The sequence below is a fragment of the Podarcis raffonei genome, chromosome 8 (assembly GCF_027172205.1).
Source record: "Podarcis raffonei isolate rPodRaf1 chromosome 8, rPodRaf1.pri, whole genome shotgun sequence".
Classification (NCBI taxonomy): Eukaryota; Metazoa; Chordata; class Lepidosauria; order Squamata; family Lacertidae; genus Podarcis; species Podarcis raffonei.
The window spans coordinates 51,901,639-51,928,072 of NC_070609.1; the positions used below are offsets into that span (position 1 = coordinate 51,901,639).

At 44.4% G+C, this 26,434-nt stretch overlaps 1 protein-coding gene across 1 annotated transcript; it reads left to right on the forward strand.

Moving 5' to 3' along the window:
- Window positions 1-1,147: 1,147 nt before the first annotated feature.
- Window positions 1,148-26,434, forward strand: LOC128419408 (dual specificity protein phosphatase 22-A-like). Its single transcript, XM_053400066.1, is given in 11 exon segments — window positions 1,148-1,266; window positions 1,269-1,298; window positions 1,301-1,322; window positions 2,307-2,352; window positions 2,527-2,634; window positions 7,307-7,340; window positions 8,762-8,844; window positions 13,035-13,084; window positions 17,538-17,612; window positions 21,434-21,605; window positions 25,606-26,434. Coding segments are annotated over 11 exon segments (870 nt in total). The 5' UTR covers window positions 1,148-1,229; the 3' UTR covers window positions 25,819-26,434.

Here is a 26,434-nt window from a genome sequence, read left to right on the forward strand (position 1 = left end):
GAGCTGCTTGATGGCAGTGATAAGTCACATTGGTGGCAAAAACAAATATGACTGCAGAATATCATTAACTTGAAATCTACATTGCACTAGATCTGATCTATGTTGCAATCTGCCTCTACAGGCCTAGTGACAGATAATCTCTAGTGTTGCTGATGGAACTCTCATACCTGCTTTTTTCTGTGGTTCATGCAGTCAGTTGGGAGTCTCTCCCCCTCCCCCCAAAATTCCATGGAGAATCAATGGACAGAAGAGGAGGGAGTGGGAGGAGTCACTCCTGCTGTTTTTCCTTGACCTGCATATTGAGCTGAAAGTGAACACGACTGATGCTTGATCATGCACAGCAACAAAAGCCATAAGCTACTATAGGCCATGGGGTCACGAAGAGTCGGACACGACTAAACGACTAAACAACAACAACAACACTATAGATCGCACGGGCTGTTTGCATAGCTGTAAAGGTTCACATCTGCAGAATACAGCTGTGGGACCATGAATGATCCTGTCACTATTACTGCATGGGAAAGATTTAAATTTTGTCGCATTCAGGGGATGTATTGACATAGGTGTGAATCAGCCCTATCGGCTCTTGTCAACCCCCTTTATACTATTTTATTACATCTATACCCCACCTTTCGTCCAAGGAGCTCCAGGTTGTGTACAGGGTTCCCCTCCTACTTTCTCCTCACAACAGTCCTGTGAGGTAGGTTAGGCTAAGAGACCATGGCTGGCCCAAGGATAGCCAGTGAGCATGGCTGAGAAGGGACAGGATTTCAGCCCTAGGCACTTAGCTCTTAAGTCTGATGCTTTTAACCACTACACCACACCACCTCTCATTGTGAATAGCATTTTGCAGTTCATTCCCTGGTGCTAGGGATTTGCAGGTCAGCTAATAAGCTGGCTGCGTCCCTTGCAGCCTAGCAATATACGGATCGCTTGGGTGGGGGAGGTTACCCTCTGAGCTGAAGTGCTTTGCCCGGTGGCTTGTGCCTGAAAATAGCACTAGCTGCCTTCACTGACTCTACAGTCGCTGACCTGCTTTCTAAATCCCTGTGAGAGAGGCCGCCTGGCCTCTGCAACAGCACCCTCTTCAGGTGAATCCTGATAATGTACCAAAACAGAGGTCCCTTTCCCGCTTCCTTTCTTTGGAGGCTGGCTTTGGAAAGATGCAAGCAAGGAATGAATGAAGGTATCTTGGCCAACGAAAGCATGACTGCAGCGGAAAGGAGCTGATGCCTCTGCTGGCGGATGACGCTTTGCTGCCGTCTCCGAGGAAGCTCCTAGCACGACTCCAGAGCAGCCGAACTGGAGCCTTTACCTGAGAGGTAGGAATGGGCAAATGACAATTTTACTTTCTCATTTTTCCAAACCTAAGTTCAGTTTTCCACATTTTTGCATCAGTTTGCAATTATCTCTCTCTCTTTTTAAAAAAGATATTTTTTAAAAACATGAAATTCCAGCCTATTCCCCCCTAACACATTTTTATATGCAAAGTATACACATTTTTGCAAAAAACAAAACAAAACCCCAATACAATGCATTTTTTGTATATGACTTTTCTTCCTTTATACATAAAAATGTAAGGGAGGTTAAATGGAAGCGGGAGGTGCTTCACACAGTGGTTTAACAATTCACTCTGTGAAGTGCCTCTTCCCTCCTTTAAAAGAGAAGGGGGCTAGGAGCAAACTGGTGGGGGGTGGGGAGGCAAGGGATGGGTGAGGGGTAAAGGGAGCTGTGTTTGGTCAGGGGTGGGGGAAGGGTGGCTGGCAAATGGGTAGGCAGAGTTGGCGGGCAGAGCAAGGGAGGGGGGAGCCCCTAATATCAATATATACATTGACTCACACAATGCAATGTCTGCGCACATTACTGGGCTGGGTGGCTGCGGTGCAAAATCCAGAGAAGTGCAGATTTCGAAGGGTTTCTGTGATAAGCAAAGTCTGGGGGATAGCTGTTTCCATTAACCCCCCCCCTTCCCCAAGTTTGTTTAGGGTGATGTTGATTTCCCCCCTTTTTGTCTTTTTCAGTAAGGCAGAACCTCTGCATTGCAACAGTATGTTAGACATTTCACTTGGCAGCAACAGCTGTAGCACAGTGACTCATGAAGCAGAGATGGGAGGGGAGTGTGTGTGTTTGTGTGGCAAGCATCGATGCCCCACACAGGAGTCCGCCAGCAACTGACCAAGGATCCCATGTCACAGCTGGTGACGTAAGATCTGCAGATCTCGATGAGAATCCCGAGTCCCCATTCCTCCGTGTCCTGTTGTGACCCTTAATATTAACGCCGCTGCTTCTCTCTCTGTGTGTGTCAGTTCCTGCCTGGTACTCTTTCCTCTCACTTCAGATGCAGCAAAGCTGGTAAGTGTACGGAGATTTCCTGCAAGTCCCCACCCCATAATAAGCAGCGCATGCTCTTCCTAGCCCATTACACTCCTCAGCAGATAAACGCACCTTTCGGAATGAGTCAGAGGAGGAAAGAGAGTCTCAGTTATAAGGGTGTTTCCCTCCCTTTTCTCTCCTTATGTTTTGCAGTGCCCTGGTGACAAACAGGGGAACTGGAATGAGCAGCTGTGGGTTTTGTGTGTGAGGCTGCCTGCTGCTGAGGAACTCAAGAGTGGCATGGGGACCGGTATGAGTAAGGTACAATCCTTAGGGTTCATTGCAACTTAGCAAAAAGTGGGATTGGGGGTGGTAAGGTGGTAAATTTATTTATTTATTTTATTTGTTGCATTTATATCCCACTGTTTCCTCATTAAATCCCCACCACAACCCTGTGGTGCAGGTTAGGCTGAGAGGCACAGGGACTGGTCTTCAAGGTCACCCAATGAGTTTCATGGCTGAGTGGGATCTGAACCCTGGTCTCCTGGGTCCTGGCTGGACACTTGGCCAACGAGACTGCACTAGCACGACTGGGGCTGATGGGACTTGGTAGTCCCCCAAAATCGAGAAGGGACCAGGTTGGGGAAGTCTGCAGTGAAGCAATTTATGTTGCTCGGTTTGAGCGGTTGTGGAGCAGCTGGTAGCGCAGCAGGGCCGCACCCCAGGGCCAAAGTCCAGTCTCCTGCCCTCCCCCACCCATGACGAGGATAGAAGCAGCAGCAAACAGGCACTGTATGCTGGGGCTGAACAGGCTTGATGCTGGCCATCCCAGTGTCCTCCCTTCCTTTCCTTTTTAAAAACACTTTATAATCTTGTGGCAGCCAGGTAGGCATGTAAATATTTTTTATTATTTTAACCTTAAAAATTGGCTCATTATTGTCAGGTATGTGTTAGTACCGCAGCAGCAGCAAATTCTAATTATCCATTAATGTGGCTGTGATTTAAGTGAGTCTGAGCATAGGCAAACTTGGCCCTCCAGATGTTTTGGGACTACAACTCCCATCAACCCTAGCTAACAGGACCAGTGGTCAGGGATGATGGGAGTTGTAGTCCCATAACATCTGGAGGGCCGAGTTTGCCTATGCCTGATGCACACTTTCATATTTTTAATCGGGGTGGCAAAACCAACTTTTTTGGTGGATTTTTGCTTAAACACAGGGGTTTTCAAACTGTGGACCACCAGTGGTCCAGAAACTTCACTCAGGTAGTCTTTCAAAGCATGTCTGCATTCAGTAGTCATATTGATTTTCAATTGTATGTTTATTGCTTCTTTCATTAGAAATTCAGTTTGATTGATTGCAAATTGTAAAACAATAGTATATAATGTAAAAAAGTAAACACTGAGCCAGTGTGCTCAGAATGTCCAACCAGGACCTGAAAGACCAGGGTTCAAGGACCTGAAGCTCGCTGGGTGGCCTTGGGCCTAACCTACCTCACAGGGTTGTTGTAAGAATAAAAAAATGGAGAGGGGGGACCATGTTAGCCACCTTGAGCTCTCTGAAGAAAAAGAAAGTGGGATATAAATGCAATAATAAATAAATGAATAAATGAATGAAGCAAGCAATAAAAAGACAATTAAAAACCATACAGTATCTAGCATACAGTGCATCACAACTGCTACAACAGACAGAAAAAACATTCAGCAGTAAACTATCAGCAATTTTCACGTGGTTTTTGGTGAGCATGGCTCTAACATATCAGGGATGCCGAGATAGTTGTAAGCCATGGAACAGCAGGGTAGAGGGAAAAGAAGCATTGATCATCAGCTCCACAATTGAAGCAGCACACCTGATCATCGCTGTAAGACCATTAAGTCCATCGTGTAAATTTATCCAGCTGCTCCATCGAAGAGTGCTGGATGGAAGGATGAGCTGAGAAGCTGCTAGTTCAATTTTTCGCGACACAAGAAGACCCCTGTTAGATCAGGCCAGGGGCCCACCAAGTCCAACACTCTGTCTTCACAGTGGCCAACCAGATACCCCAGTTGGGAAGCGAGCAAGCAGGACCTGAACACAACAGCATTCTCCCCGTTTGAGATTCCCAGCAACTGGTACAGTAGTACCTTGGGTTACATACGCTTCAGGTTACATACGCTTCAGGTTACAGACTCTGCTAACCCAGAAATAGTACCTTGGGTTAAGAACTTTGCTTCAGGCTGAGAACAAAAATTGTGCTCCGGCGGCATGGCGGCAGCAGGAGGCCCCATTAGCTAAAGTGGTGCTTCAGGTTAAGAACAGTTTCAGGTTAAGAACGGACCTCTGGAACGAATTAAGTACTTAACCCGAGGTACCACTGTAATTCAGAGGAATACTTGCCTATTGCGAAGAATTTACAGTGGCCCCAAGCAAACTATATTCCCTCAGCCTTCCCTGTCTGCACGCAATATGAGCGATAACAACAATGGCCTACCTTGCAGGGATGTTAGAAGGATTACTAAACTATTGGTCTGTGTCTCCAGAGAGCTCCCAAATCCCTCCAGTTTATTTTCCCCATTTGGTGAGCCTTCCACCCCCCTTACACTTGCTGCAGCCTCCTGTTTTTATCAGAAGACATTCAGCAATATTGGTTGGTATTCTTTTTAACAACAACAACAACTCACTGAAGAACTATTTGTTTAACATGCAGCTGGGTGCCTGGCAGTGGGATCAGTTTACTGCCTGTACAGGGAAAGTCACAGCTTTACTGAATTAAAATTAGATCCTCTGACCCAGATAAAAATGCCTGCTCAAATCAGAGACTGCCGACCTCCCTGTTTCTGGATTGAAATAATTGCGGACAAGAGGTTTTCTCAGCTGGCTGGCTCACTTTCCTGCAACGGTAGGCAGGATATTCAGCAGAGGCAGGTCTATTAGGGCAAATGGGACACTGTCCCACCAAACTCAGCCTGCTCCTACTTGCCTGCATTCCTACTTCCAACCAGTTCAAGGAGGGTGGCCCTGCCTGTCAGCTTCATCTTCCTTAGTCTCAATGTTGCCCTTGTAGAACACAGCAGGGAGGAGGATGGGGGCTGAGTTGGTACAGTAATTGTCTGCATCTGCCACTGGCTCTGGCTCCACCTACTGTTGGGCTCCCTGTCTTACACCCTACCAGCTCCTATAGGCACCACCCACCATGGAGGATAGCTCATTGTCATAATGCTTTCTACAAAATCTGACTCGTTCAGGTCCTAGTCTGACACTCTAACCACTGTACCACACTGCCCAAGTTCGTTTTGTTAGGAGGCAGGCGGGGAACACAGCACGTTGTAACTGTTCTTTGCTCTTCAGAGCAGGAGGAAGGAACGAGAGAGAGGGGGCCTGTTTTGTTCAGATGTCTCGAGCTAAGCATTTAAAAATAGCACCTTCGTGTGTGCCTGCCCTGGATGCCGTCTCTCGTAGTGGAGTTGTTTGGAAGATCTGCGCTGGCTGCTATAGAAACGCAAAACAGAGCCATGGCGTCTCTGGGCCACAGCAGACCCTTGCTGCTGGTGGGAAGCCAAGCCGTGTCTGTTTGAAAGGTCACGCCAGGAAGGCCTGATGTTTAGGTTGCCTGGCGCTTTGTGTGTTCCTTGTGAGGCTGGCAGTGGGCAAAGGATTCAGAATGCTGCTTTTGAAAAGGCACCAAATCTATGCCCAAGTCCTAGAACTGAGCTCACAGTCCTCTCATAGGAAGCTGAGATTATAGATAGATAGATGATAGATAGATAGATGATAGATAGATAGATAGATATAGATAGATAGATAGATATGCAGAGTTGGATCATGTGTGCATCTAGCTCTGGCTGATCTACACTGACTGGCAGCAGGTTCCCATGGTTTCAGGCAAGGAGCTTTTCCCTGACCTACCTGGAGACATGGGCGTATCCCGGGGGGGGCAGCTCCCCCCCCAGATCAAGTAACAATAGAAGTAACAGATCAAGTAACAATAGAAAACAATAGAAATACTTAACTAACTAACCAACCAACCAATCGCGTCAGTTCTGCCCCCACTAACGAAAGTCCTGCCCCCCCACAAAAGTCCACCCCCCCAAAAAAATCCGCTACGCCCATGCCTGGAAATTCCGAGGGTTGTATCTGGGACCTTCTGCATGCAAAGCAGATGTTCTGCCTCTGAGCTACAGCCCTGCCCCCCAAATCTGTTCAGAATTCTCTCCTCTCATGCTTTCTTCATTTCAGAAGCCAGGTTTGGGGACTGGGAAGTTACTGCAATGGTTAAAGAATTGGGTGGGGAACGGAGAAGAAATCCATGTTGGTCTACTGCAAATCATTCAGTGATCTATCGGTAGATACTGGTCCTCATTCTGTCCACCCTTAGTCAGCTCAAGGGGATTGACCTGTGCTCTGGGAGAAGGGATTGGGGAGGAATTTATTTCCATTCACATTTAAAGCTGAACTTATCAAATTCGCACTTCCTGAAACAATATGAGAACAATATAAAAATGAATACATTAATGGACATATACCAAAATGCATTATGAACACTTGCATGCAAAAACATGTATGTGACTCAAAACTGGGTGCAAAAATGTGCCAGGAGAAATTCTTCCCCAAATGAGGAAGAATTTCTATGAGATTTTTTTAAAAAATGAGACCATTCTTGCAGAAATGTGGAGAATTGAATTTAAGATTGGAAAAATGAGAAATGAAGAGAACAAAAATAGGCAGATACTTCCATCTCTTTTCCTCTAAAAAACGTTACTGTTAAGCCTACCCAGATGCATAGAAAGTGTGAATTTTAATAATTATTTTTAGTAATTTAACTTTCTGTATGTTTTAAAATATTGTAATATTTTCTTTTGTTTTCTTGTTTTATCTTTTTGTAAACCACTTTGAGGTTTGCTTGGTTTTTTGTTTTTACAATCAATTTTATGAAATAAATAAAATAAGCCCAGGAGGATCTTGTTCACAAGGGACAGCGCCTGCAGCACTAATTATTTTTCTTGGCTTATTTTCAGGTTGTGGGGGGGCTGTACCTTGGAAACATCAGGGGTAAGTGTTTTTCAAACTCTGCCTGTCTCCTAGCAGATGTTGATTATGAACAGTGTATGTGGCCTCTGCTTCCTCCTCCTCCTAGAATCTAGTACAACTGTGGAATGATGAGCTGGTTTCATCTTTGCATGGTGTATGTATTGTTATAGATTTAGGAGTATTATTACTTATCCCCACCAAGACCAGGAAGTGTCCTACTAACATAGATTGATATAATGCAAGGGAACCATGTGTTTCACAAGGCATATGTGCCATTTTAACATACAGGTAAGTTCTGTGCCATTTCGAAAAACAAAATTTCATTTTATGGTTTAGCACTGCTTTTATTTTGAGTTACATATGGGGCGGGGAGGGCACAACAATATTTTCAGTGCTTCAGTGCTACTGAAGTTCTCACTCTGGGCCAGCAGGGGGATACTGTAGATAGTTTTCACTCAGGTCCACATATGCAAATAAGGGATTGAAAGTGACGTTCAGTGATTGGATAGTTACAGAAAGTTGTTACAGTTGCGTTGTAGTGGAGCTCTATATAAGCAGGCTGGCTGAACCCTTCAGTTAAGTTAAGTTCAGTTCTGTTCTGGCCTGTGAATAAACAAGAGCTGTTTGAAGAATCGCTGTGTCGTCTGATATGTCTACCCACTATTTAACACTAAGGGTCTTAATCTGGGGCTGGATCCATCCACATGATTTAATGTTATAAAGCAAGAGTGCATGTTCATAATTTCTTCATAGTTAGTTTAATCTGTAGTTGTTTATTTGCATAATATATACACCGCTTATCAAGTGCTTTCCCCAAAGGGTCTTATACATACAGTATTCGAAAAGAGAGAAAACAAGAACAAAAATGCAAAATAAAAATCACACAACAATTTATGGTAACAGCATTAAAAGCCAACCAGTCCCCTTGCAAACACGTACACACTAGAAAAAATAATAATAAAATTAGCCCACATATTAGAATCAACAGATTAGAAGGTGGGGACAATCACAAGACAGAATGCCTCCTGTTGTGAATGGGAAAGACTGAAGTTGCTCCTAATATATGTGTGGGTGGACTGCTGTGGTTTAATTCAACAGGAGGTGGAGAAGTGGATGAACAGCTAAATAGTGTCCAAATGTGGGCAAATCCTTCCTTAAGAACACAAGGACCAAAGTAGAAGCTACACATAAGTACCAATATCTTTACTTGAGGGAGGTTTTGCATTGGCTGGAAGGGAAAGGGTCAAGTCCTCCATAGCACTTTTCTGGTGATAAGTCTGCAGCTTCCAGAGGCTGCTTTTCCCTTAAAAAAATGGGAGAAAGTTTACACACATCTTTCTATGTAACATCCTGTTTTGGTCTTTGCTGGATTAAAGCAAGGGTTATGAACTAACGCACCTTTTTATTCATCTTGGATCTTAGAAGTCTCTCTTTCTTTCCAGATTCTGAGAACAAAGAGAACTTAGTGAAGAATGGGATCACACACATCTTGTCGGTGCATAATAATGCTAAGCCTGTGCTGGAAGTGAGTACGGAGAGGAGATCTGGAGCATCTTGGATCATAGCAATAAGGAGGAATCCAATTACTTAAAACATGACAGCTGGAAAATATGTAAAATGCTTTAGGGACCCCAGCTGCAGGCCATTTGCCACCTTATTCATTCATATTTCTTTGGCTTCCCCAGATAAAATGTGAATGCATGAAGGTAATTATTTCTGTGGTGAAGTTATGAAATGTCACAAGCCAGTAGAGGGCAGTGCAATTACAGAAATGATTATGCCAGGTTTCCCAACCCTCCCTCCCTCCACATACTGTGCATTAACAGATCTTGCTTTCAGTTGTCTTGTAATGCCAGATTTGCCTAGTATAGGGATGGGGAATCTGCATCCCTCCAGATGTTGCTGGACTACAGCTTCCATCATCCTCGACCACTGGTCATACTGGGGTGCTGTAGAAAGAATGCAGTTGGTCAAGGGAGCCGTGGACTCAAAAAGGTTGAGAACCTCTGGACTAGATGAACCTCAGGTCCCTTCCAACCCTGTGATTCTATGATTGGCTATCATTTCTCCAATTTAAATGATAATAATAGTGGTTTTTGTTGTTGCCTCCAGGGCTAAAAGCAACTTAAGGTAAAGGTAAAGGGACCCCTGACCATTAGGTCCAGTTGTGGATGACTCTGAGGTTGTGGTGCTCATCTCGCTTTACTGGCCGAGGGAGCCAGCGTACAGCTTCTGGGTCATGTGGCCAGCATGACTAAGCCGCTTCTGGTGAACTAGAGCAGTGCATGGAAATGCCGTTTACCTTCCTGCCGGAGCGGTACCTATTTATCTACTTGCACTTTGACGTGCTTTCGAACTGCTAGGTTGGCAGGAGCAGGGACTGAGCAATGGGAGCTTAGCCCTTTGTGGGGATTCGAACCACCGACCTTCTGATTGGCAAGTCCTAGGCTCTGTGGTTTAACCCATGTCCCATAAAAGCAACTTAAAACATAATAAAATGTGGCACAGTACAAACTGCTTCTTATACTCCCCCTCCTCAGCTCTTTAGCCCTCACTTTGGGTTATGGTTTTGCTGTAGGCCCTCCCTCTCCAGCATCTTACAAAGTTACGTTGGTGACTTTTTTGTTCAGATAAAATGGAATTAAACATGGCCAACGACCAGGGGATGATGGGAGTTGTAGTGCAGCAACATCTGGAGGGCCAGAGGTTTCCTGTATCTGGTGTAGGCAATACTGAGCTAGATGCGCCAATTATCTGACTTGATACAAGGCACCTTCTGATGCAGCTGCTGCTAATAGCAGTTTATTCTGCTTCCCTGATGTTTCCTTACCTGAAAATTTTCACACTTTATGTGATACTTCACATAGCCAAAGAACCACTTCTGGAAATCTAACAGCTGTTCAGTGCTCATTTCTGTGTTAGCTGTTTCCAGGGCCACATTAACACCTTGAATTTAAAGCATTGTGATGCCACTTTAACAGTCATAATTCCACCAAAGAAATCTGGGGTGGTTTACTAATCAACTCTTCACAGGGAACTCTGAGAATTGTAGCTCTGTGAGGGGAATCAGGGTTCCCCTAACAGCTCTCAGCACTTGAACTAAGTGAATTCCTTAGGGCGAGCCATGACTGTTTAAAGTGGCATGATAGCACTTTAAATTTATAGAGTAAATGTAGTCTAAAAGACATGTTAGAAATCAGGATAGAGGCACTAGCATTGTAACCAGTAAAACTAATGCAATAAACCGCATGACTGAATACAGCTGTAGAGAGTTGTGTGTGTGTACTGATGGTGTTGGTTTTGGGTGGGTGAATTTGCCCAGGCGATACATGCTGCTTTGCTTCCCAAGAAAATACAGTATGTATTTATTTTGAAAATGAACTCCATGAAAGCCATTTTCTTGGTAAGAGATACTGACTAATGTCATCAAGGGGGGGGGGGAATCAAATGCAGGGAGCAAAAACCGCTCACCAAAGCCGCAGCTGCTTGGACCGCATCTCTGCAGACTTGCCAGACAGATGGCAAATGGGCGCAGAGGTCTTACAACATGATGGAGTGAATGAGGCCAGGGAGAAAAGGGGAACTGGAAACACACGGGTGCATTGAGCAATTTGTCACTCTGGCAAAAAGAATTGCAGAGTCAAGCTCCTTTCCCATGCCTAGCCCTCCAGCAAATGCTGAGAGAGTGTGCATGGGGGTGGGGTGGGGGGGTCCCATCTCTGGTAGTGAGCCAGGGGTGGGAGGAAGCTTCAGTGGAGAATAGTCATTAATCCTGATGTGTATTGTTGTGTGATTGCCTGGGAAGGATGGGGTGGGGTGAGGACAGGAGAGGGAGAGGTTAGCAACTGCCTGGAAGATTTTACTGTTGCAAACGTGTTGCAACACTGTCCGCAAAAAGTATTTTCGATACTAGTGGTGTTGTCTCCCCCCCCTTAAAAAAAAAAGCAACAACCTACGTATAGATGAACCAAGTTGGGAATGACTTGGTCCAATAGAAAACAATCTGAAAATTGTGCAGCAGCAGCAGCAGGTAGACTCAAGTTGGATGAGGCCTCTGCTCTGTGGTGTGCTTAGCTTGATGGTTAATTTGGACTATATCAGTCCCCCCTCTCTTTTTCTGCATCTGAACATAGGAAGCTATGATATGCCAGCTCAAACCATGGGCTTCTCCAGCCCTGTATTGTCCAATTTGGCTGGTGGCAACTATCCAGGGTCTTGGGAAGAGAGAGAGCTTTCTCCACAGTCACCTGTCACCTGAGGTCCTTTCAGCTGGAGATACAGTGGTACCTTGGAAATCGAACGGAATCCGTTCCGGAAGTCCGTTCAACTTCCAAAACATTTGGAAACCAAGGCACGGCTTCCAATTGGCTGCAGGAAGCTCCTGCAGTCAATCAGAAGCCGCGGTAGCCCCATTGGACGTTCGGGTTTCAAAGAACGTTCACAAAACCGGAACACTCACTTTCAGGTTTGCGGCGTTTGGGGGCCAAAATGTTTGACTCGCAAGACGTTCGGGATCCAAGGTATGACGGTATTCAGGTTTCACATTTAAGCTGATTTGGTGCTCTTGCACAGCAAACCTGTTCCACCATAGCATTAGGCTTATGGGGATGAGAAAAGTGATGGGAAGATGCAGTGGAATGCCTGGGATATTTGCTTGACAACGACATTTAACTGTGATTTCTGCATTGCAGGGGGTTTGGACTAGATGACCCCTGGGATCCCTTCCAAATGTACAATTCTATGATTCTAACCTCCCTGAAAACAAATAGGAATGAATGCTCAGCAAGCAGTTGATGTTGCTTAGCGCCCTCGCAGACCTAGTGCAAAGAGATCAGGGAGGGTCAATGCTCAACTAACAGGTCATCTGACAGCAACCATCTTCATTGGGGCTGATTAAAGCATCATAAAACAGTGAGCAAGGTTTTATGTTTCCTAGAACTCTTCCATCAGGCTGGCTGCATCTGATCAGAACTCTTCCATCAACCTGGTGCAGAGGGCGTAATGCAGATTTGGGGCATAATTACTTGTTATGCTGGGGCTCTGAAAAGGGAAAGCATCATAGGGGCACAGTTTGAAGCAGGGAGCCCTGGAGCACCTCAACGATCCAGACTTACAAATAGTGCTGTTTTCCATAGTGCCACAATTATTATTTTTCAAATGACAACATTTTAGAGTTGTCCAACAGAAGTACCTCTGAACCTGGATGGGTTACTATGTCTGCAAATTTTACCCACTTCTGTGGGTAATAATAATAATAATAATAATAATAATAATAATAATAATAATAATATGCCTCTTATCTGAATGGGTTACCCCAGCCACTCTGGGTGGCTTTCAAAAGGGGGAAAAAAGTTGTGGCCATGTTTTGATTCTCCAGTCGTGCCTGGTGGTGGAGGGAATGAAGCAGAATCTGACCCCAGAGCTGGACCAGGTAGTCTCCAATTTAGTCTAAGCCAACTCAAGCTTATTTTACAATGCTGTGGTCTGAACTGAATCTCGTGGTCAGTACACATTTCTAAAATGGAGCTCCAAGATAATGAGTTGTTTGGCTCTTAATCAGATGAGGTTGTGCTAAGTGCAAATAACAAATCTGAGGTTACGCTGAGGACTATCACAGAACAATAGCAGATGTCCCGCCATTTGTTTACTGTGCTGTGCCTCCTGCATGAAGTGGAATGCACAAGTCCCTTGTAAAGTTTGTCTCTTTTTTCACAGGACATGACCTACCTCTGCATATCAGCCTCAGACTCTTCGAATCAAAACCTGTAAGTTCTCTCAGGGTTTTCAGCCTGTATACAATGCAAACATGTTAGCTTTCCTGGAGAGCAATCCTTTTTTTCTCACTTGTTGTTCATCAGAGAAACCGGTTTTGTAATCAACACACTGATCCATCTTATGTTAGTGCATGGAGCAGAGATGGGAAACCTCAGGCTGGGCCCTGAATGTGGTCCTCCAAGCCTCTCCCTGGCCATGGCCTCATTTCCTTAGACCACATCATTCACTCATTGACTCTGCTTGAGTGCTTAACCTCGAATTTGTCCTTGAACTCTGACACTGCCCTTCGTTTCGCTGAATGGAAGACAGTGTGAAAGTGTGTAGAAACTAGCTGTCTGTAAAAAAGGAAAATTCACATTTGTTGCTCCACCCACTTTTGCCTCCAGCCCTGCCCATCACTGGCATGTGGCCCCCAGAAGGCTGCTTAGAAGGCAATGTGGCCCTCAGGCTGAAAATTGTTCTTTACCCCCAAGACAAAGCATGACCTGATCTCTTTTCTTTTATGGGCACAGGATTCAGTGTCTCAATGTCAACTGAAAAGCTACCCCCTCAGATGAAAGGGCCCCTTCCCTGAGCTAAAGGTTCCCTCTGAGGGGACTGAGAAGCTTGACAAGAAAGTCCTGCTCCATCAAGTTTTTTTTTGGGGGGGGGAGGAGAGGGTGTTTTGTTTATTCCCTTCCCTTCTTATTTCTTTTTCTTTCAATCATAACATGCCTCTAAGCAATGGGCCACAGGAAGGAAGTTTTGCTCTTAAGGGGTTATTTTCTGCACATTGCATGAGACTCTGAATTTCACAATCCTGGTGAACTTAGAAAGGTTCCCCCCCCAAGAGTCCAGATGAGACTGGGTGACTTGGAATGACCCTTAGTTAGTGGGCTGAAAGTGGGGGTTGTGACCCATCACCACCCACTCTTGCTTTCCAAGAGGGTTTTAATGCCACACCTGCAAGAACACAGCCTTGGTGATCTTAACCACAGCCAGCGTGGTGTTGTGGTTAAGAGCGGTGGACTCGTAATGTGGTGAACCGGGTTCACTTCCCCGCTCCTCCACATGCAGCTGCTGGGTGACCTTGGGCTAGTCACACTTCTCTGAAGTCTCTCAGCCTCACTCACCTCACAGAGTGTTTCTTGTGGGGGAGGAAGGGAAAGGAGATTGTTAGCCGCTTTGAGACTCCTTAAGGGGAGTGAAAGGCGAGATATCAAGTCCAAACTCTCCTCCCCCTCCTCTTCCTTGCAAATTGGTCCAGAATGATGACCGTACCATTTTGTACATTCACAAACTTGCAGTGAAAGAGTGGAGGAAAAACCATGTGGAGATGCTTTAACCATTCTGATCATGAGTGGAGTAGGGCAGATAAAGGGTGCTATGTCTGATTGTGATGGAAAAGACCCACAAGTAGCCTCTGGCTCTCACACTTCCTCCTCTTCTCCTTCAGCCCTACCACCAGGAGACTGGAAGCTTCTCCCCCGCCATGTTTGTTGTGTCTTCCAAACTGTGGTTAATCTTAGCTATAGCTTGTTTGAGACTAGACAACTTCCAACCAGGTGTTATCAAACATTTTATAATTCATGGCACAACAGGTGCTACTCCTGTAAGAAGAAGAAAAACAGAGAAAACTACACACTGCTGTAGGGTCATTTATTTATTTTAATAATGCATGTACCACTTAATATGTATTTGGGTAAAATAGGAATGCAGCATGAACTGCATATCGTGGAAAGTTGCTTGTTTGCTATGCATCTGGACATCTCCTAAGTTGTCAGCACCTAATTTTACATGATAGTTCCTGAGATCGAAGAGTGGGTTTTTGTCTATGCTGAGATACAATTGGGTGCCATTTGGAATCAAAATGGTGGACTTGAACCTTTCAAAACTGCACTGATTGTAACCACTGATTTCAAAACTGAACTGATTTTAACCAAGGATTTCAAAACTGCACTGATTTTAACCAAGGATTTCAAAACTGCACTGGTTTTTTGGTTTTTTAGAATTCCTGAGCAACAATGGGTATGAGGTTGCTAGTATATCTTAAGATCAGTTAAAACTGTCCATCTCATCAGAAAAACTCACTTAAAATTCCTGAAATAAAAAGTGTGTGCATCCTGCAGAGAAGAAAATTTATTATTATTACAACAACAAGAACAGCAGCAACGAGTGGTGTAGTGTGGGTAGCCAGCTCCCGAGGCTGTGGGTAGGGGGTGGGTAGGAGGGAGGGAAATGGACAGAGTACGCATGCGCATTCAACTGCCTAATGGTGTCAACATCATCCAGGATATTGCATCCTCAGAGATAAGAAAAGAAGAGTCACTCTGTTGTATGGAAAGGTCACTTTCTGATTCTCATGGAGAAGCCGTTTTCAATGGAGCCCAGGGATGAAAGTGGGCAGCTGTATTGAGGCAGCAATGGGTATTGAACTTTTGCACCCCTGGCAATGTTGTGTGCGGGACAACTGCCCCATGGCTCCCCCACACTACACCACTGGCAGCAGCAACAACAATTCTATTTTGACTTTTAAATAAACAATTCTGCACTCAGGATCTAAAAATAGATTACCAAATTGAGAGGATTCATTACCTCGTCATCCACTTCTCATCAGGCCAGAGTGAAGAAATCGAGAAGGGGATTTTACAGTACCTGAATGTTATTTCTGTGAATGGAAACACCTTTTGTTGAGGTGTCAAGGACCTGGGATGAGTCTCCTTTTTCTCAGCATGCCTCAAGTTTACCAGGCTTATCATCAAGCAGGAAATCTGACTGCCACGTACAGTGTTAAGTGCCTCTTTACTGGCATTGCTTCTGGCGCTGCCCACACCTTTGTTTGGTTTCATTTTTCTTTCATTTCCTTTTCGTAAGTGAAGGTCAAAGGAGGTGCTGTCAGTTCCTTTGCCAGCATCAAAGGAGTGGCACTAAAGGGTGAAAGGGAAGGGGGAGGGGCAGGAACGTGCACAGATCTGACTGCAGGTGTGGATAACTCTCAGTGATGTGATGCAGTGATCTTGTGCCCCTTGTGTGCAGACTTAGGAGGGTGCAGGCTTGCACAGATGCCTTATACTTGTTGGCATTGTCTCGGTAGACAATGGAGGAGTGCACCGCCTGCTGTGGCTGTAGAGACTGATACAGGACAGACATGTTTTGTTGCAGCTAGGACAGACCAAGGCATTTAGTTGTGCTGCTGCAGATGCACCATGGCATTTCTTCTCCCTGAGCTCCTCACAGTCATTCCTCGTCTGGTCACTGCTATGGATACACGACCTGTCTGTCTGTCTCCAGGCACTGCAAGGGATCCCCACAGGGCAGGGCTGATGTTGTCAGCCTTCATGTCACATTTGCAGACATCTTAGTAACACAGAGTTGGTCTGTCAATGTGCCTGGAGCCTGAAGTCAGTTCCCCATAGAGCACGTCCTTGGGGACTGAGCCTTATACTGCCTAATTCTGCCTTATACTGAGTCAGACTGGCAGTGGCTCTCCAAGATTTTAGACAGGGGTCTAAACCTGGAGATGCTGGGATTAAACCTGGGATCTTCTGCAGGCTACTCATGTGCTCTGCTACTGAGCTACAGCACTTCCTTTCTTCATCCGACCAACAAGCCATCTATTCCAGCAGCCACCTTTTCACCAACCAGATGCCTCTGGGAAGCCTACAAGCCTCTCCTGCAATTGCGTTTGGCATTCACAGCTATACTGCCATTGGACAGTATAGTTCTATAGGTTCTATTTAGCTACCAGCACACCTGTGAGCCACTGATAAGCTCATTTCCTCCATGAAATTGTCTATTTCCATTTGAAAGCCATCTAAGTTCTCCAGATGACCAATTTATTCAGCATTCTTCCTGATTGGCTTGCACAAAACTAATGCAGAGGTTAGACTTGGTCTGGTCTTTATTGAGCATTCATTCTGATATGTTTGCAGGGCGGTTATATGGCAATGAACGTTCATCTTGATTTGTTTGAGGGGTGTTGTTACACCTTCCCATTAGTCATTCATTCATTCATTCCATATTTTCCAATGCATTTCCTTGTCACTTTTCTAACTTTCAATCTGTCCTGCAACATACTGACACTATTAAGTCAGTTGCCACCATCACATCAAGTGCATTAAAAAAAACCTTCATGAAAATTATTCAGCACGTCAAAGAAAATTTCTGCTAATAAACACATTTTTACATGCAGTTTTTACTCATTCTCACATTTTTGTGAGCATTTCCCCCTAATTTAATGCATCTTTGTATGGTATTTTCATTAATACTTTCATTTATTTGCACCCTTTCCCCTAATATATGCATTTTTGTAAACATTGTTCCATTGGAGAACTGCATCACAAAATTTTGGACGAGTAACACTTTTTGAAGGATAGCTGTGATTTGGTTCACATGCTGAATCAAATTTCACCTTCATCTCTAGTTCAGGGCAAACAATTCCTAATTTTTCTTCTTTGCTCTCAGGATACAACACTTCAAGGAGTGCATCAAGTTTATTCATGAATGTCGGCTACACGGAGGAGGATGTCTCATTCATTGGTGAGCTGCTTTTCTCTGTATTTCCTTTTCAGGATGGGGAGCACACTATAATATATATATATACGGACATTTATATATCTCTGGAAACCTGCTGGCAGTCATTCCTAAACTATACATACATACTCAACTGATCTGGCTCCCTTAACCTTGCAGGTTGATTTTCACTCAGGCTGGAAACAATCGTTGACTGAAAAGTGGCAGCATTATGGGTTTTTCCATGAGTTATCTTATCTTCATGGGAAATGAAATTGCTTGAACAATACTCAGACAACACATTGCAGATGCTGAATGCCAAAATGATCTAGGTTTAACTTCAAATAACATGCTAATTGACAGAGTACTTCAATCCTATAAACCAGTCAGCCATCTTTATCTGCTCTCTGTTCCAAAACACCACAGAGTCTTCACTCTGGTGCATTTAAATGCTGTTACACCAACTGTTCTGGAGGGGAGGTTTCAAAGAATTCCCTAACGTCAATGTAAATGTGAATTGGGAAGGAAGATTCAACAACTCATGCTCTTATGTATTGCTCTTCCCCTCATGATATACCTAACATTTTTACTGGAAATTTCCAGGGCATTTGGATGCATTTTATGCTTCCAGATCACAAGGCATCCACCTCTTCCAGGATGGCTAAATACCTACCAGGGACTAATTTTAGCAAACTCACAATTCTGTTCTTTGTGACTGGTGTTCTGCAGTACAGTACATTTACTAGTAATTTTATTGTTATGGTTCTCTATTTTGTATGGTTTTATTTTATTTTATAAATTTGTGCAAAGTTTCTTTTTTGAATACTGGTCAGTGATCATTATAAAGAGATTGATTGATATACATACATTTAGGTCATGCAAATTTGCTAGAGTTTAATATAGGCTGAGATAGAAGAAAAATAAAGGCTGCAATCCTATCTATGTATACTTGGGAGGAAGCCGTATTGAATGTAGCGGGACTTTAACCACTTCCAGGTGACAAATTTATTGAGCATTCAGCTTGATTTGTTTGTACAAAGTTTGCAGGGAGGTTAGATGACACCCGGTAGTCACTGAGAGTCCATTCTGATTAGTTTGTGGGGAGGTCAGATGTTGTTGCATCAAGGAAACATTATCCCACACTTTTCTGTGCTTCTTCCCATTACTTTCCTTATTGCAAAGAGTCTAATTTTTTTTAGGGGGGCTGATTTGTTGTGCAGAAGCTCCAAATAAACTTCCCTTGCACCACCTGAATTTGCTGATATGTGATTCAGTCCCACCAGAAAATAGCAACAGCCTGGAAGCTTCCCTGGGCTGTGTTCATACTACTGTTTGCTGTGCACTTCCGTGATTCCAGTGCTGGGTTTTTCATCCATGCTCACACAACATTATCCAAAATGCATATGTATCTCTTGTTCTATGGTACTACTGTTTGGCATTGTAGTTTCTCAAATGAGCGACTCGCTGACTGCAGTCCTTAAGCTGTTCCTAATTCATTTCTTGCCATGGGGTAAAGACATCTTTGCTCTGTCAGTTCTCCCTGGTGTGCACACAAACAGAGATGAATTGAAGCTGGTACTGATGTGAACAGTTGTAATGGAGGAGGGAAGAGGTGTGAAATGCCTGGGGGACAGGGAACAACTTTGCTGAGCTCTAAGATGGTAAAGTGAGCATACTTTTACTTTAAGTGGACATGGATAGGATTGCACTGTCAACAACATTTTGCTTTCTCTAAAGCTGGATGTTATCGTTGGAATTCTGAAAGCACCAATGGCTTGAGCAGGTCTTGCTTTTGTTCCGTTCAGCTAGCACTGAAGGATTAGTTTGGCATGCTGTTGCAGCTTTTAGCTACTCCCCCCCCAAAAGGTTTCCTTATGCAAGCTGCAGCAAATTTATTTAGATTTTATAAACCAGTCAATGTATCATGTGGATTGTGCAGAAACCATTTGCAGAGGGTGGGGCTGGAGCATGAAGATACCCGCTGCCGACTAGACACACTCCTCTATTCTGCCTCCTTCGTTTTGCCCCATTCTTTGGATCCTAGCCAATGGCTTCATTAGCCAAGTAGAGGCTTCAAAAGGGCGATGAGCCACTCCACTCTCACTGTCAAATCCACTCCCAGCATCTGTCATCAACCATGTCCATCATTTCAAAGCCTTTTCTCCCTGCTTGTCTCTCATTTTGATAGCCAAGAGTCACACCAAGATCATGTCAAGTTTTTATACATGTAGTGATATATATATATATATATAAATAATATTTAATGCCCTTGTTTTAACAATATGCGTAATTGCTTTATATGCTTTTATTGTAGCCTGCCTGCTTTTATTGCATCTCTTTACCCTGGCCTTTGACACTTGAGACATGCATTTTCAGGACCCACCCTGTGACTGCCATTTGTTTTAACTGTTTTCAATGCTGATTTTTAAATTGTTGCAACCTGCCCTGGCACCTGAAAGTGAAGGGCGAGTCGGGAAATTAATATCACTACTACTAATAATTCTGAAATTGCTTTGATATGCTCCATGGGAAGTGAGTCATAAAATTCATCAAATAAAAAAATGTTTAATCTGTGACCTCTGCCTTTATGGCATTGTAAATCTATGTTGTTGATGCTGTGGGTTCTGCCACATGGCAGTTCATGGTGGAGTCCATTTTTTGCAGCATCCACACAACAGTGCACCCATCATAAGGCCATCCCATATCCTCCCCTTCCATTTCATCTGGATTTACCCTTTCTGGAGTATTCTTTTTCTAACTTACCAAATTTCTGGCAGAAAAGGTAAATGAAGAAATAATATTGCTTGGTATTTTGATGAGGATGATGTCATATGGACACTGCAAAAAAGCTTGCAGGCCTGAGTAGCACAGAGTCCACAATAAACTGCCATTAGAAGTAATGAGAACAGGCCTTTTAAGTGGTGGCCCCTTGTCTGGTCAATCGTCTCTTGAGGGAGATGTACCTGGCACCATTTTTGTCAGTCTTTAGGCACCAGGCTAAGCCCTAACTGTTTACCCAGCCCTTAGATTAATTAATTTTGCCTGTTACAGGGGTGCTCATCTTTTAGTGGGGTGGATAGGACTTGTCCTTATTAATACGTTGCCGGATGAGCATTTTATATATTTTATATTGTTGGTGGTTTTAATTTTTCCTAGTTTTACATTGCTGTTATATTTTAGCTTGTCAAGTCACTTTGAAACTTTTAATGGTATAAAGTTACTGGTAAATGCAATAAACAGCAACAACAAAACACAGTAACTTTAAACTGTTGTAAGTGACTCTGCATATTACACAGGCATATTACACAGGCATATTACACATTGGGAGGCATTGGACGCATGGGCTAGAAATCTCTAAATAAATACCGTAAATGAAGACTCAAGGATTTTGAAAGCTAATAATAAAGTCAAGAAAATATGAAAAGCCCTGCTGGATTAGGCCAGAAGTCCATTGAGTCCAGCATCTTGTTGCCATAGTGGTCTATCAGATGCCTATGGGAAGGCCACATGCAGGACCTGAATACATGCAGAATCTCTCCACTTGTGATCCTCAGTAACTGGTATTCAGCAGCATACTGTCTTTGAAAAAGGAGGTAGAATAGAGCTGTGGTATTTAGCAGCCGTTGATAGCCTTATCCTCCATAACATTTAGATGGCAAAATGGTACTTGATAAGAGGGCGTCCATCTTGAATTCTATGATACATGAATGCTGTAGTGCATGTACACACTTGGGAATATGTCCAAGAGTGGAGGGAGCAAGACTTGGGGGTCTTGCACAATCCTAACATGGGTTTTCTTCACTCCTGTTCCTAACTGAAAACATTGCTCCTTTATTTCTGCTCAACAGCTTAGCTGGAGTGTCTCGCAGCACCACCATCCTGGTGGCCTATCTCATGACGGTCACTAACTTTGGCTGGGAAGAGTGCCTGACAGCCACCAAAGCTGTCCGTTCTTACGTGAGCCCCAACTTTGGCTTCCAGGAACAGCTACAGGAGTATGAAGTCACTCTGCTCAAGGAGGTAAGACTTCATGCTTCTGGTCTACTAACCCAGTTGGCACTTCAGAGCAACATTTACAGGCTCATGTCTTCAGAGATAGCTGAAAGTTAGCTCTTTCCTTGTTCCTCTCTCACACACAGTGATGAGAGAGGAATCAGATTCACTTTGCACTGATAGGCAAATCTCCCTAATTCACATTTTCTGAACAATACTTGTACCAAAATACAGCCATCCTTCGAAGGTGTCCTGGACCTAAGCTGATTGTTGAAGAACAGTGAGACAGCAAGTGAAAGTACTTTTTCTTTGCAACAAATGTTTTTCCCCCCAGTGCCCCAAGGAAACCCAGTGTGAGCATGTCTCACAGCTGAGACTGTCCGCAGGTTCCTCCTGACTCCCAACATTTATGGGTCTAGTGCCCTGTGCTTTAACTTCCCTTCTCAGAAAGTTGTTGCTTTCTTTTAAAATAAAGAACCTCCAGGATATTCTGAGAATATCCCATGCTGAGGAGTGGGCTGAAGGAGGGTGGAAAGATGAGGTGGTGCTGCACAAGAAGGCTTTCGGAGAAAAATGTACCACAGTTTGCAAAAACTATTTGAACCAGGCATTCCCCCAAAGGGCACAAATTCAGCTGATTTGGGCATCCCCCATGAATTCAGCTGACTTGGGCATCAGGCATGACGCCTCGCAGAACAGAACATTTCCCCAAGGAAGGATGTTTGGTTGCTGAAGATATGAACTGGCCCTTTTCACTCTACTACTGTTTGTTTTACGGCATAATGCAGATCTGTTCTATGTGAAAGGGCAGGGCTGGGAAACCTCAGGCCAGAGGGCCTAATGTGGCCTCTCTATCTGGACCTCGGAACTCTCCCCAGACCATATCCCTGTCACACTAAGGGGTGTAGTGGTAAATTGTGCAGGGTCCCTTCATGATAGTCATACACATTATACAACCTTCTAAGTTTATGCAACAATCTTATAATTATACAATAATACTAATAAGGGATGCATTGAAACAATCAATGCAGATCCCTGTGCTGTATTTCAGCTAGATCTACTATTTTCTGTGCACGTGTGTAGGCAAATGATTTGGACCTCGTGGTTTCTGTGCTCCTAAATACTTAAGCTTTGGAACATACAGAAGAACTTATTGTTCTTCCTGAGCGCCATCTCCAGAGTGACCCTAGGAGCCAATCCTCAGTGGCTGACTCCCCTCCTTTCACTGTGGCACCAATCAGCACAAAGGATGAGAATACTTCTTCTCAGTAGCTAAAAAGCTCCCCTTTTATGCTGATTTGGTAGCCATAGGATGCTGGAGACAGGGACCCTGCCTGCTGCAGAAATAGTAACGGGTCCATCCCTGGTTGCCTTTGTAGTCAGCTTGTAGGCTACCAGGAGGCAGAGGGTGGGTTGCAGAGAGCAAGAGAGGGGGTCTGCAGTGCACAGGTCTGCTACAGTGCAGTCTCGGGTTTTGTGTAGGCAGGGGAGCAGTGGTGGGTTGGAGAGCAAGAGAAGCAGTTTGCAGGGGCCTGGTCCAGTGGAGGAGAGAGAGGAAAGCCCATATTCTATTGTAATGCAGTGGCGTAGCATGGGTTGTCAGCACCCGGGGCAAGGCAAGTAATTTGTGCCCCCTAACCCGTGGATTTGCGCCCCCTAACCCTAACCCCCAGATGTTGCGCCCGGTGCGGCCGGCCCCCCCTGCACCCCCCACGCTATGCCACTGTTGTAATGGATTGATTTGAAGTCACTTCTGCACCAAGTAAAGTAATTTTTAGCCCCCCAATTCCCCCCCGACCTGTCCCTTATTTTGCCTGACCAAAGGTGGCAACCCTGACCTTTGATATGATTGAACAGGGCTCCTCTTGTCTCTAGAAAGTGGCAAGAACCACTTTCACTTTCACTTCTAAATGAAAGTCACTCTGTGCTGCAGCTATATCTGTGGGCAGAGACTGCAAGACTTGGGTGTGGAGGACTGATGTTCTGCTCCACAGGGCAAAGCCAACCAGCTTATCTCTGCAGGACATACTGGCACTGAGACCTTTGCCAATCAAGTGCTTGATGGCAGTATTGTGTGCCACACCCAAGTCTTCGCTTTTCTAAGCCCATTTCTTTCCTAGCTCAACTCTGACACCCTGCCAAAGCACCGCACCTGCACATACAGCCATGACTTCTTTCTCCAATGACCAATTTGGCAGTTTATGTATTTAAAATATTTTTTGAGGCTGGCTTCCAACTGACAAGCATGTTCACAGCAGCTGATAAGAGAAATAAAAACAGCAATATCATTGTGCTTACCCTCACTGTGAAGATTTCTAGGGACAGGCGCTTCCCTTTGTTTGGTTTTCTTGGGAAGGAGGCTACCGGTCCTGGTGACTTTCCCCCCCTGCTTTGCAATGTTTGCATTATATTTACAGGTACACAGATTGCATGTAGGTGGAGACACAGCTTAACCATTCCAGCAGACAGCCACTGTTTCCACCACTCCCTTATCAGATATCCAGAAAGAGAGCCAGAAGCCTAAGCTACTTGCAGAGCCCTCTTGTCTATATGGCTTTCTTAGGGTTGATGCCATTGAAATTAATAGCCATGGCTTTCAGTGGGTAACTGAGTATGGGTATGCTGCCCACAACCTATTTTGCAGAGAAAGCAGAGAGTTTAACATGCAGAGGTCCTTGAACATTTTTGGGTTCAGGGGCACATTTGGAAATCTAAGGAATTGTTGTGGTTGCACCACAAAATACCCATTTCACAGAAGAAAAACTAGCAAAGCTCAGAACCTACCAAGAAGCAGGCAAAGCATCACCCATTCAAGAAACAAACAAACAAACAAATAATACACATTAAAAATATCTCTAGAAAAGAGGCAACTTCCCTGAAAGCCAAAGACTTAGTAAAACAAAAAACCAAGTCTCACGCAGGGTGCAAGCAAAACAGAGTCCTCCCCCCACCCAAGCAGAATGACGCTTGACTTTTACCATGAATGCAGGATCGGTTACTTTGTGGCAGTTTGGGGTTATGGATCACATTGTTTACTTGCAAGTCCTTGATAGGAAATAAACCAAGTTTCCTTTTTACTGTGTGACTAGCTACAGCATTGCACCTCCGCCTTGAAACAAAACATTGCATGCTTTCCTGATTAAAAGAATAAAAGTTGTGCATTAGATTTCCATGGCCCAGAGGGCAGATATATTATTACTTGCAATCTTTTTAAAAAAAATCCCACTGGAAGTCCCCCAATAGGCTGGGGGTAGCCCACTTAAGGACATGAATGATCAGGGGACCATTAGCACGGCTGTGCGTGGGAGGTGGCGCTCACAAGGCATCCTCCCTGCGTGGGGAATCAGCTGTAAGGGTTATGTATTCATTATTTCCTAATTCTTTACTCACATGGCTTTAGGTAAGTTCCTGCAACTTTTATTCTGAGCTGAATTGAACACACAGGGTGTGATTTCCCTGCCCCCCTGTTTAACTAGCTCAAATGTCTTGCTCAAAACCAAACAGCAATGACTCTGCATTTAAAACACAGCTGCTGCTTTTTAATATATATTTTTTAAATTGTCATATTTTTGCACAGCAAGCAGACAAGAGAGGAGGGGAGAAAGAGGAGATATTGAGTAGGATACTAATAATAGCATAAGGCAGGGGATACAAACCAGAGAAACTGCTGTGGGCAATGACAACCTCCCCACTTAGGTGGCTATTTGAACAATGTAGTGAGAATCCATTTGCAAAATAGACTACAGCATTCACTTGTCATTTCATCATAATTGTATAAGGCCAGGTGCTTCTGACATACACCTGTTAGGCCAGTCTTCCTCATCCTGGTGCCCACTGGACACTTAAGACTACAACTCCCACTGGCCCCCAGCCAGTAGAAGCTGATGGGAGTTGTAGTCCAAATCATCTGGAGAGCACCAACTTGGGAAAGGCTTCACTGTGCCAACTGGTTTTACCTGCATTGCCTGCATTGTCTTTGCTCATCCTTCATATCTTATGCAGCTTCTCCGGGATTTTGTCTTGACAGTACAGGGCCTGGATTCAGCAGGAGTATGGCAAGAACCCACTCAGTGACCAAGAGGACTTGCAGTGCTTACTTTCCCAGCAAGAAGAGAAAGTAAACCAGCAACAAGGTGGACTCAGAGAAACTAACTGGATCAATGCCCCGAGCCAAACTAGCTCTCAGCCACATACTACCTATGACAGCAGCTGCAGCCACAGCCGGTGGATGAATAGATAGCAAGAGCTCATTAAAGACTTGGAAGAACTCTGCCTGTTATCTCTTTAAGGAGAACACAGCTAGTTATTCTGACCCACGGTGAGGAATGAATAGGTCAGCTGCATCTTGGACACGTTGTGGGTGCAATTGGCATTGCTCAGTGGTTCAGAGTCAAACTCACTCTATTTCCCACCCCCGCCTCTGCCACAGGCTTGTTGTATGGCCTTGCTAGGTAGCATCTGTTCTCTCTCTTTGGGTTGCGCCCCTGGTAGTTGGGATTAGCACAGCCATTGGGGGCTTTCTGAAGTCAGTGAGAGAAAGTGAGATGATGGTTTAGAGCCAAAGATGAGGTTTCCAGGAAGAGAAATTTGAGACACAACAACATTGAATCTAGCATGATGAGCAGATGGAAGTTGACTGGCTCATTGGTATTGGGGGTGCTTTCCCAAGTGACGTGGAGGGCTTTTGGCTTGAGTCCAGGCATTTTCATTTCTGAGGTCCTCCAGACAATCTGTTTATTGAGCATTCAATCTGATTACACAGAGCTTAGGTTATATCCAATCTTTATTGAGTATTCATTCTGAGTTCTTTACAGGGAGCTTATACCACAATAAACATTCTTCCTTATTTGCTTGCA